This window comes from Varroa jacobsoni, unplaced genomic scaffold (assembly GCF_002532875.2).
Source record: "Varroa jacobsoni isolate VJ856 unplaced genomic scaffold, vjacob_1.0 scaffold_315, whole genome shotgun sequence".
Lineage (NCBI taxonomy): Eukaryota > Metazoa > Arthropoda > Arachnida > Mesostigmata > Varroidae > Varroa > Varroa jacobsoni.
In genome coordinates, this window is record NW_019213217.1 from 15,955 (window position 1) to 29,238 (window position 13,284).

The 13,284-nt window shown below is 40.8% G+C and overlaps 1 protein-coding gene and 1 long non-coding RNA gene across 8 annotated transcripts in view; one reads left to right on the forward strand and one right to left on the reverse strand.

Moving 5' to 3' along the window:
• The window catches only part of LOC111259280 (uncharacterized), an 82,605-nt gene that overhangs the window by 14,417 nt on the left and 54,904 nt on the right, over nucleotides 1-13,284 (reverse strand). For 3 of the 7 annotated variants that reach the window (XM_086967827.1, XM_086967826.1, XM_086967825.1), the window contains exon 2: nucleotides 36-221. In XM_086967827.1, coding sequence (XP_086823953.1) covers nucleotides 36-221 — 186 coding nt within the window. The other 4 variants (XM_086967828.1, XM_022831180.2, XM_086967829.1 and 1 more) reach the window with 4 other exon arrangements.
• Nucleotides 3,769-13,227, forward strand: LOC147753666 (uncharacterized). Its single transcript, XR_015310513.1, has 3 exons — nucleotides 3,769-3,963; nucleotides 4,210-7,900; nucleotides 10,537-13,227. It is a non-coding gene; the product is annotated as an uncharacterized LOC147753666 (long non-coding RNA).

Below are 13,284 nucleotides of genomic sequence, written 5' to 3' on the forward strand. Positions count from 1 at the left end.
AAATAGTATTTATGATTTTATTATTTATAATTGACCTTCATCTCGGCGCTCTGTTGCTTGTGCAGTTTGTCCAGCTGATTTCGTAACGAGCTGACATTAGTTTCGGAGTCCACAAGCCATCGCCACACAGTGACGAGCTTCTTGGCGTCGGTTAATTCATCAGAACGGAGACCTTCGGCTTCGAAACGGATTCGTAGCTCTTCCTGCTCGTCGTCCCCACCCTGCAAGGCATCATAATAATAAATATACACATTAACTATACTTTTACAATACTTATTATTACTATACAACAATATACAACATTAATCTATTTTAGACAAACCGCTAGGGTTCATCATTTACTATTTATAATCAATCAACTGATACAACGTTGATGGCTTCTGAGGACTGAGTGGCTAGATACTGGAATAATATTCACGAGGGTCGACGCCTAGTGAGGATGCACGATTATACCCAAAGAACAGCTCGAAATTTTCGTAACTGTTTAGATTAGCCTTTGGATATATATATACGGCATAGTTCAAATGACGATAACAATTTTTGATGTATTATACCGAAACGCTTGCAATAACGCTTCAATTTTTCCCTAGAGCACTATCAGATAAAGACACTTCAAGTGCCGCCATTTTTGAATTGATATTCGGTTTCCACTGCGCTAATTCATAACAACTTTTTTTTTTTTTGTTGTATGATGCCGATAACATCCATTGTATGAGCAAATCAGCAATTGATTTACTTTATATCGCAACTTTGTGTAATGTATCGATACCTCAGATATGCTTCCGTGTCAATCAGGACGTTTGCCTTCTCATTGTTCAGGTACGTACCACACTTACGTAATGAATAGCTTGCTTGATATAGCGGATATATTTATTTGATGCAGGACGCACCTGATAGTCATAAATTACTGGAACTTGATATCTATAATGAGGAGCGCACATAGTTCACATTCACTATCTCACACCTTAAATAGCGTGACCGTCTATTTATCTCAACAATATCCAACTTACAAGGTCTCGATAGACGGCGCATCGGAGAACAACATAAGTTCGGAGAAAATGGGCATATTGTGCTGTTTCGTCAGTCTTTCGACAAAAGGCCAGGCCAAGCCCCGAGTACAGACGAAGCAGCCACAGTGCGTACATTAGATTCGCCTTGTTTGGAAAACGCACGCAGAGATTGTTCAGACGTCTCTAATAGAGTCCGTTAGCTACAGAAGTAGCAGCTCCTGACGATAGCAAAAACCGTACTCACAAAAAGTATTATAACATTGAAATTGCTGCTGCGCTTAATGTCGCTATCTTCTGACGCTTCAGACTGGTGGGACTCCGTAGATTGTCCTATTAGAAAATTCAGGTAGGAACGGTGACACAAGCGGGTATTCCTGCTATTGTTTAGCAGAAAATGCTGACATCACACAGCCAGTAGCATTCGGATGTTTGTGAAGCGCTCTATAATGATGACCTCAGGAAGTGATTTCATATTCCTTTATTGTTTCATCGATTACAAGCGGAGGATATCGTCGTATTTGGCTTGAGAGGCTGCACTTGTCAGTTTAGCGTTGCGCGTACGTCGGCGTTCAGTTAGATACTGAACGTGTATGGCGCGCAAACGAACGCCTGAACGACCGATCATGTTCTGCAAATCTTAGTCAAGTTTTTTCTTTGACGGGAGATTGCCCTCCAAAACAGCGGTCGATCATACTCTAGTGACCTTAGAGACAGTCGTAAATTTTTGTAGGATCTATCCAGTCGCAGAAGTTAAGATTGATTTCGTCGACTGAATTGCAAACCAGTTCGTGGAAACACATATTATCGACCACCAAATTTGCCTCGCCCAACGGTAAGATAACCAACGGGGAGTATGATAATAAAGAAGACAGCATGTTTAGTTACGTTCGAATAGATAGACAAGCTTTGGGGCTAGTTGATTGCTAACTGGCTCAAGAGGCGAAAATTACATTCAGCAATGACCCCTCGTCATGGGCTTTTGCCAGAGGGCACATCCTCTACACTATTTGTCACATTGATACACAGATCATTGGCCGAGTTCTCCTGAGGCATGATTCGGTTTCAAGCACCATGGTCATATAAAACTCCTAAGCTCCCTGTTCAAAAAACTGTGTTGATATCAATTAATTTGAGAACGGGTATAACACCTAATATCACATCTAAAATTCACGTAACATATTTAGAAATATTTCCCATTCAACTGATCGATACCAAAATACGAAACGGGCGAAGAAAATTTTGCGAGTTAGCTTTCTGGGTCGAAGGAAACGTCGACATTACAACCAGTGATGTGCTCTCCATTGGGTAAGTACACTGCCGGTGTTAGGCCCGTTGCCTTCGTAAAGTGGGACACTCGTTTTGAAACCACTCTTTGCGCCAACTGCGTTCTTTGTCTTGTCCTAGAAAAAGTTGAAAAATTATTCAAACATAAGCATAAGCTGGTATGCGAAACAGGATCTGCAGGCTACGTCCTGTGACCTCTTCTCTAGAGTAGTAGTGGTAGTAGTAAGAGGCGCTTGCCACATAGGTGTCGTTCAAGCTTAGAGATACTTCAACGATTTACATGGGTAACGTACACACCAAGCCGTCAGAGAGTTCAGACCAACAGACTGCCTCTATAACACTATAAACTTTTGTATGAACAGCAGCGGCAGCAGCCGCAAGCAAGCGGGAGGACAGGAGTCCCGGCAGAGTCCAAAGGAGTCTGCTACCTCAGAGAATGGGAGGAGTCACTAGGTTGGGGGCACTTGCTTTTTAGCCCTGACTCAGTCACGACATCTAAGCGTTCTGCACATTTCATCCACGTCGCTGCTGAATCCAGCATCCCCTTACCGAGTATATGCTAATACATGTACACAAAGTGAGATGGACATATAGACAGACAGACAGGCATCTTGAGTAAGGCAGATAGTAAACGCTATTATGTGATGTCTAGATATGCTCTGTGTATAAGCTTTAAGTTTTATAAAACACTTTTTCTTGTTGTAACGTGTAGACCTTAGTTGCAATTCTGCCATTCTGTACTAGACCTGTAGATCGAGATTACGTTTTACACAAGCACACAAAGCATGAAAATTGTCAGCAACATAAAAGTCACTTAGGAAGATGCGCTTTTTTTGATTGGCACACTTTTTTATATGTTGGACAATATTTTACGAGGCTCGTCACTCTATGAGAGATAATCAAGCGGTTTATTTTAAAGAGCACTGTAATTAAACAATACTAATCGAGAAGGCTAAGTTAAGAAAAAAAGCTTTGTACGCTGTGCGGTATTTTCGCTTGGATTTTGGAACTTTTAGTATAGATTGTTGATGTCATAACAAACTACACCTTAAATACCGCTTCCGAGTGGCCTTAGGTGGAAGCTGTCGGTAAAGGTTTTCAGTTCACCGATCAGCCGTTATTTATTCTCCCTAATAACGATCTGACGTACGTATATAAAAAGCACATGACCATAATGAAACACTTGCGAATACATGAATGACAGGACATAAACTAGAACGAAGTACTACTACCTGGAAGAAAGATGCAAGCATATAAGGTATAAGACTTGACTAGACCTGAGCGTAGTGTTTGCGCATTCTCGTAGCCGCTGCCGCCATTACCACAGCATTGCACTGAACGGAGCCAGTGAAATGAGTGAGGTGTTTTCCCCACTCCCATAAGTACTGTCACAACAATAGGACCCTCTCATTTAGATGGCACACTAGTCGAAAAGTAAAATAGGACTTTCACTCCCGTATCTTATCCCTATCTGTTTATAATTGTTTCTTCCATGTTTGTGGAGGACGCTAATGGCAGTTGTCAAATATTCCGATAATTAATCTCTTAACTATACCATAGCAACGCTGGATAACTGCTAAGCACCAAATCGAAAGAGCGTGCGATGTTATTTGTGAATTTTTTGTTTGAAAAGCTCTTGCTGTCAGCGGTCCCTATGAAAGCGCAATGGGTAACGTATTTTCCTACTAAACTTAACGGTTCGAATCTGAGCCTACGCACAGTTTGTTTGAGATGGCTGGCTCCCACGAAAACTTAAGTACCAAACGTGAATCAAAGAAAAAATATTTAATGTTCTAACTATTATTCACATGAATTTCAGTATTTTCAAGTCTGTCGTAAATCCTAATGTGGTACAAGTGGAGGCCGCCTTGCGCCAGACGTATTCAGCAGTTAATCGAACCTCATATCTATTTAGTAGGTTAGGATGAATGTGTAATACTTCACTAGACGTACGAGCGGATGTTGGGGTTTCTGTTGCGGATGTCCAGGACTTCGCTGCCTGCGACGGGAGCGTGTTCGTCGGGGTTCTTCTGTCGACGAACCTGAATTATTTTGTGGTGAGCCATTGTTTCCTAGCGAGTGGATTTGGTGACCTTGATGATGATGGTGCTGTTGATGCTTGTTGTTATAACCATTATGGTTGTAGCTATAGCCGTGGGTACCGGTTTTCGGTGGTACCAGTACCGCCCTGGGCAGAATGGGTTTTAAAGAGAAGATTGATTGTGTCCCCCATTCTGCAGGTTGGGTGTGACTTGCAGTGGGGCGACAAAACACCCACGAGCTGTCTTCAAGAGCCGCCAGATTTGCCAAGCGAAAGTGGTCAGATAATTCGTTTTCCAGACCCCCGCGGCGGCCGGGAATAACCAATCGTAGTAATGAGGTCAGGGGTTTCACTCTACAGATTAGATCAACATCTTGAGCAGGGGTACAGCCGTCACATTCTACTCGCGGTCCTTTAGAGAGCACCAAAGGCCGGCGTACAAGCAGAAAGACATGAACAGCGTACGATTATGTCGACAACTTTCATTGGAACACAAGATAGATAACCATGCGTGAGTGCCTATGTAAGATTAGAATCTGAGTAACTGCATGTTCGACTAATGTCAAAGTATTACGCAATAGAACGTATTCATTGTTTGTTTCATCATTTTAATATTGTGAGTAGAATATGACGCAGTGCAATTGTTTTTGCGGCAGAAAGAACTCAATGGATCAACATAAGATATAATAAATGCTGATATCAGTACGATCGATCTGTTGAATATTTACTAATTTGAGCTGGGTGGCTCACATATATATATATTAGTATTATTTACTACAACAAGATATTCATGTGCCAACATGTTCCATATCGGTAAATAAACCTGTTTAGGAAATCTGCTATAAAGCAAATTTTTCTGAGGCATTTACTTGTCCAATATTTTTGACCTGTCTTTTTTTTTCAAATAACAGAGATAACTATGTGGAAATAACGTTTACAATTGAAGTGCAAATTACGGCTTGTTTTGTAATTACAATGCAAATGGCGCTGAAGCTCTTACAGTACCTAATTGCATTTGCGTTGCGGGCTAAGATGTGAGAAGCTCCAGAAATTTCAAGATGTCAACCTTTTTTAATTTTTGAAAAAACTTAGAGAGACTAACCGATACTTTAATGCATACTGCTACGTTGATATGCCTGGTAAGAAATAATGGATTGATAAGCAGTATTTTTCTCAAATGTAGCTTGTCTTTTACAAGGTAAAAACCTATTTCGACTGTCGAGAAGTTATATTTCTATGCGTCAAAGGATACAGAATGCCCAACTAACGTATTTAAAAAAAAAAAAAAAATCTTTTCATTGTCGCTTGAAAACTACTACGCTTGAACTTCATTCATCCGATATCAAGTGTTTTTTAATATCGATTACAGAAACAAGTCGATGATATTATTATCACTCGCTTTTATATTTAGATTTCTTGCCTCATATCTGAATGTCGTCAATGTGGTCTTAACATTGATGGGCTACCGTAATCGTTACCATGAAAATTTTAGGCAACCTCGCGTATGCGTCTAAGGCTACGGGGCCTAAAATATCTCTCTTGCGCTTCCACTAAACGTCCTGGCAAATGGCAAACTACAGTGTGAAGTATTAAGCCATTGAACACACGGTTCAAGGCGTAATTACGTAAAATCAACATCTTTTGTATTTTCAACTTTACCACAAAGAACTATTAATTGATTTCGTGTTTTGCTCGCGCTGGCGAAGAATATCAGTATAGATGTTTAGGTTCTGGGATGCAGATGAACTGATTTGGTCTTCGTTAAATAGGAAGGGCAAACGATCTGCTGAACCCTAAGGGCCCCCGAGAGCCGGCTTCAACCGCTAACCCCTGCGAGATACTCTCTCCACAGTTTAATGAAGACAAACTGCTGACCGAACACGTTATAGTGAGCAGACTGTGGGTCATGTGAACGGCCGACGCTACAGTTGGATAGCGCCTTTATTGGAAGCGGGGTTGCATAGCGTTTCATTCACCCGGCGAAACAAAATCGGATAACTGCGAGGATACCCTCTGCATTTGTGACTTCTGTAATGGCTTCTAATTGGACTTCTATTGGCTTCTAATGGGACTCGCTCCGATCGGATGTTGGCTTGAATTTTATATTTTCACTTTATACTGAAGACCGATACAATGGACCGTTTCAAAATTAAGCAGTAGCAGTAGGCTTTGTGTCAAGCTGCATTATATTATTATTATTTTTTTTTTATTATTGGTCAGCTCACTTTACTACTATTACTCGGGTAGTCGCAATGTTAAATATTTGACAAGTTACGTTATTATAGTTTTGTTGTATGAGCGATACACGATCCAATATCGTTTCAATGCCATTACGAATCATTCGATAAGTAAAACGGATCTATTGTTTTTCCACCCGAAATCGTCCTCTCGTTGATTGTTTTGATTGTCGAATAATCCGCTCCAAATACTCAAATTTGAAAACTATTGATTTTTTCTTCTGTATAAAGGAGAGGCTTCCACTAATGGGTGCAAAATATGTATTGAAAATATTCAAGATCTTATACTAGCGGCTTGCCGAGAGCTGACTTTTTCGTAGAGACTATAGGGTTAATGGGTTCGAAAAAAGAGTTCCAAACAACCAAATACAGTTCGGTGCCACGTGTCGATATAATACAATACATTAAGAACAATTGATCGAAGTCGTAGGATAAAAACGCGACAGCGTAGCAGACGACAACGACAGCGACAGCGACGACAACAACAACAACAACAACAAAGACGGCGCTGGTGCTAGTTTGTACACCGCAGGAGGCCGGTCGTTTCTGTGCGGTAGCCGCACTGTTACTGCTGGGACGGCTTAGGTTGTTGTTGTTGTTGTTGCCATTGGCTGTTGTTCAGGTTATTAATTAGCACTGCCAGCTCCTGCATCCATCTGATGAGGAACTCATTTAGCATTAGCCGTTGTCGTATACCGATACGCATCAATAGTGACAGCAGCTGTACAATGGCTCTAGGCTCGTTGGCTAATCAAAACGAGAAAGTCAAAACAACTGCTGATCAATTTCCGCTTGTGTGGCAATGACGATGATATTGTATCGAAGCATGACAATGTAGACTGTGATAAATAAGGCATTTTGTTAAAGTTATTGAAAAGTAGTCTAGTCTAGCAGAACAAGCAGATGTTGCCTTAGACATATAGCAATAAAGCAACATCGATAGTAGTAACAACGACCGAGTGGGCAAGCAAATATCACAAGTTTTGCCACTCGTTGATATTGGCAAATTGAAGGGAAAACACACGGAGTTGCCACACATAAGTAGATATATATACATGAATAGGTGCACCACCAATTACAGATGACGAGCCGAGTGTAAATAGGAAGTGTAATTGCTGAGCTTATATCCATGTCCCGTAAAATCCTGACAACAACAACAACGCTCAGCTGATTTTCGAAAAGATCCAAACACAGTTTTACTTAGGCATATACACATTATTTAGTTGGGTACGCAGCTGTTATTAGCCAGCTTGCGACATACATTGTATATAATTGTGTCTAAAGGTAGTGAATGAATATCTCTTAAAGTGCCAGTGCATGTTTAGAAGGTACGTACGTCAAAACCTGTATAGAGAATATTGAGGATGGAATATAGATTAGAATACGTGAAAATTTAAGTCTGTTTAAATAGTCTTCCGATTTAAATTAAAGCAGAATCGCCCATAAAAGCTAGCATGAAGCTTTTCTATTGTATGCGAAAAAGTAGTTCATCCACCTAACGAACTTCTATAAACTTGTCAACACAACAGTGGCTATTATGACCTAACTTTTTGTCTTTTTAGTCTGCTAGTATCTGAAAACGTACTATTTCACCTAAATACCAAGAAGGCTCTTCTATGCGTCAACGTCATCTATCTCATTTCTCTTCCATACATTTCTAATCTCTAATAAGATTTATGCTTTTGTATAGGCTAAGCATCAACTTTGCACAGTTATCACGACGCCACAAAGAAGCAACGGCGTTCACAGGCGCAATGCATTTGCAATTCATGTTGTCTCTGCGCGTTTGATAGAAACGCAACAAAGAGCAGCACACGATGCATCCGATATCTGCATAATGACTCCTCTAAAATTCAATAGGTTTGCTTTTTGTTCAGCATTAATGTCTATACAATAATTCTACTTTTCTCACACAGAACCATTCTTCTTCGAAAAACAAGCCCTGCGGTTTGATTCATGGTGGACAAAAAGTTCCTTTACAGAATTTCCCAATAATTTTCGTGGGACCTGTCGACAAATTGGGAATCATGCAGCCAAACGGAAGCTCCCAAAAATACTCAGGACCCATTGAAAGGATCTAACATCGCTCTTAGCCAGTGATCAATAATGCAGTCAAAAGTTCTCTCAAATAGAGAAGGAATATCGATTATATCAGCAAACAAACCATTATGCTTCGAAATTGTTCGATCGGCGACTTGTGTATCTGTTGCAGTTTGCAGATCGGAAGACAGATGAAGAACATGGAAAAACTCTCCACGGTGCAATTTTAGCCGATCCAAATTATTTCAAGAAATGGCGACATGTTGTGAGAAATTGGTTTGCCCACACACCGAAGAAGAACTCAAGTCATAGCCCCCGAGAGAAGCCCGCATTCGTCTTGCAATAACCCCAGCGACAATTGACTAGGCCCTTCTGTTGTTTTTCCGCACCGACCCGCAATTTGAATTGTTCTATCAAGCGCCGATGTTACATAGAGAGTAACACACGAAGATTTCAGATGTCCGTCGATTTTATCATATATCTCGTATGTTGTCCGAAATTATATGAACACTTCATACATTAATTAGGTACTTTTCTGAGAGCGAAGTTTTCCCTATGAGAACCTCCCTGGTTATTGTTATTGCTATCGGAAAATACTCTAATACGTGAGTTTTTATTCATTACATTACGCAACTTACGACACGGATTTCGGGTGTCACGTCAGTAGTACGTGCAAGGTGCATATACCTTTGTAGAGCTCCTACAGAATAATATTCTTTCATCGCATCTGTATCATTATCGACGCACAACAGATAAACACTGAACCCATTCGCAAATTTTATACGAAATTTTTATCCGTGGGCGTTTCTTAACAAACTTTTCGCCTTACGTCATTTTTCAGTCCCGCCGCCACTGGACAAATTGTATTCTGCACTTATCATAAATGCTTCTATTCAAATGAGCTTCAAAATCCAGTTCTTTTTCACGCGTTCAACGATAGCAACATCTTGTACTTTTCTAATGTTATCATATGCAAAATTTCTCAGCAGTGCTAGCCAAAAAATCGAACAGGCCGTCTGCTGCGGTCCTGATGCAAGTCACGCGCATTAGCAAATTCACACACGTATACAGAATCCGTATTATTACTCAAGCATATTATCAATTCGTATTCATTTCACAGCCAAACTAGACAAAACCACACCGAGTGTCACAACTCGATATTCATAGCAAAAAGAACTCTTGTCATCTCCGTTCTTGTTCGAACCGACGACGATGATCGCGGCGGCGGCGGCGGCGGCGGCGACGACAACTTCTTATTGCAAGTAGGCTGAAGCGCGAAGTTATCAACTAACCAGCCAAACGACGGCAATGGAAAAGGGGCGAAAATTGGCCCAACGAGCAAATATACACTAGTGCCTACTGCTTGTCCGTCGGTCCGCGTACTCGATTATTCGAATCTTCTGTCTGTCTGTGTATGTATCACCGTCTTTACTTAACGGCCGCTTCACTGCTCGTGGTAACGGTGAGGACTCTGATGGTACTAATATCCGTAGCGTATGGCAACAGTACGCCGTGCGTACACCTTTCTTTTACCCTCTGTTGTGACGGTGTGGCTGCTGTAAAAAAAACTTGCTTTTTGTTGGCTGCTTTCTTTGCTGATCTACGCTGTTGAATTTGTCTAACCGTCCGGACACGGGGCGAGAGGAACAGCCGGGGGAGAGAATCCCATGCAGAAGAGGCAACCCCTTCTCTCTGTCTGTTCTAATAGACAGCGCCGCCACTGCGACAGCTACTGGTGGTTAGATATATATATATATATATATATATACACTTATATCTATATATACATATAGATATGCGTGTGTATATACTATATTGCACTATAAAGACGACTACGCGTCAGAAAGCGAGGTGCTCTAAGAAGGCGGAAACTTCCGATTCGTTATTTTCTTTTTTCATTTTTTCCTCCTTTTATCTGTTGTAGAAGTCTGTTTGTTGTCTCCGGCTGTCTGTCCGTCTAACAACAACAACAGCAGCAGCAGCAGCAGCAGCTGTGCGAAACTGCCAGTTACCACACGCTCCTATATTGACTTCGGGTTTGTCTCGATGGCGCTTCTGCAATGCTGACGGCCGATCGCTGAGGACACTTCCAACGTGAGCAGGCATTAGGATAAAGATGGCGGTGATTATGCCGCCGCTGACGACGATGATGACTATCATTGTCAACATTCTACGCTGTTACAGCCATGGATAGGAGTCGCTTAACGTCCGCGGTAGCAGCTAGCAACATCGCGTCATCGGAAAATCTGCCGAACGATAACGAGGGCGACCGCAGTTGCCCCAATAGGAAAAACTACAGAAACCGGGACAGCGAACGCTTCGTGGTCACATAACACATTCGCCCGCCATTACATCAGGAGCGGGACAGTTATCTGCCTCTTGAGAGCTCGAAAGAAGAACTAGCTCCCTTGGGTTTCTTCATGCCCCAATAGCCAACTTGAACCTACAGACGCTGAAGCGAGGCAACACTGCCAAACGAACAGAGGGAGCGTGGAAGATTCGACGACTGAAGTCAGCATATAGTGGGAGTGCACCATACGATACGTTGTATTAGAAAGACCTTCAGCGCGCTAATACTAATAACAATAATTGCTCCTAAATGGCAATTGGATCCAGTATACACGTTCGATTTTAATAACTGTCTCCTTCTGCAGCATAGAAATTCTCGGTAGAATACTTCCTGCTATATCATTAAATGTAGGTCCTTAAATAACGTAGGACATGAGTTCATAACGTGGCTGTAAATCCCGTAGACCGCGCATTCGTAAAGCATCTCTTAATATCCCCAGACTTTTGTCCCCGTGGACATTTGTTTTTCAAAAGCCTAAATTAATAAAAGTTCAAAGTTCACATTGAAGAAAGTAAATGAAAAATACTGGAAAACAAAACGTAGAATATAAAAAAAAAAAACAGCTGGGTATTAATAAAAATAATGATATAACATAATGACGGTGATAGCAATAACTGAGAACATGTTCTATCATTAAAGATAGGTCGTACTCACCCGTCGCAACTAGGTAAAGTTATCAAAGTTCAGAGGTGAATCACCCCACTACTACCACATAAAAAAACTACTATGTAGGTAGATGGACCTTGTTTATAACTCCACGAATGGACACTGTTAAAAGCACACCACCCAATAGCCATTGGGTGGTGTGCTTTATTATTATAGATGAATACCTACATGAGTAAACTACAAAAATTCTAAATGTCGCAGGAATAATGCCCCACGATAATTTTTATCTAATGAATTGTTGAGCATTTGAAAATTCGGGCTATTTTTCATTGTGTGATTTAAACAGCAGTCCGTTCATAGGAGCGGTTAAAGCTGCCACTTTGTGCATGACGTCCTTTAGACTAAGCTTAACACGAATCAAGCACCATCTACAACAGACGAAAGCCATTTTAGGTTGGCCCATAGCGCCTAAGGTAGTATCGCGATAGCTTTACGTAGGCACTCAGGAGTATTTGAGTCATTACTGTTATGAACGAAAGCGTCTTGTGCTTGGCTTTCGTTGGTTTTTGCAAGGAAAAGTGCGCTTTGTCTTGTCTGTGCAGTCTTCGCGTATACTGAATTGTCGAATGATTAAATTGGAAAAGTGTAAATATACACAAGACAGAAATTAGTTACTTCCTTGTGAAAAAAACTATAGAGACTATAACCGTAGCTGCATGCGACCAGAAACAATCTCCAGGAGTTCGGTATGGGGCATGAGTTGAACTAAATGTTTATCTTCGAAGGTGAAGATATTTCGTTAGACCGTGGGCGCGTGCAGTTATGGCACGCGGAAGATCAAACACGTACATGTTTCGTTCGCATTATGCCTGAAAATGCTATAGGTAAAAGTATTTATATATGCTTTGTTGTGCATAAAATATTCACGCGTTTAGGTGAACCTACCTCCGGAAAGGAGGAACATCAGCACGACCTGCATAAGGTTTCATTTTGATCGTTCTAAAAGGAAATACAATTTTCTGTGATGTCACCCAGTTTCCCAGTTGGCACAGCTTTGATCATAATGGTATACGCTTAATTTAAAATATATTAAAATCTGATAATGTGAATCCACTCATATCAATAATAGGGCTTTTATCGATCTTGAGAGCTCAGTCTGTGTACTTGAACCCAAGTTGGGTTATTGAACCTTTTGACTTGACCGATTCTGTTGATTAAACAGACACTCAAAAGCCAGTACCGTTCTGCTAATACGGGTATATAGAATCATCGCACTGCCAGAAAGTCTAAAACCAGTACTAGCAATAATAATAACGGTTGTGGTTTCGCATAGGCAATGTTTCTTTTGTGGTAACATATTAAATGTGTCAATAGACGCTGATTCATCGAAAACAGCTTTCATTTTGTCCATACACTTGTCGCTATATAGGCTATTTTCTAATTTAGCATATACGTTACTATATTATAATTACCGTTTTTATATAATTAACGTTGTTTCAAATAGCATTCATGTTGCCAGCACTCCAGCATGAACATCGTGCTCATTGTGCAACTGCTGTTGTTTCGCTAGTCCCGTCGTCGTGTATTTCGCGACTCTTAATTCCGTTCGACGATTTCTATTTTTAGACGATCTTTGCTATAATAATAATAATAATAATAATAATAATAATAATATTGTACTTGCGTAAAGAAAGCACTTTAATAGTGTTTTTTTTT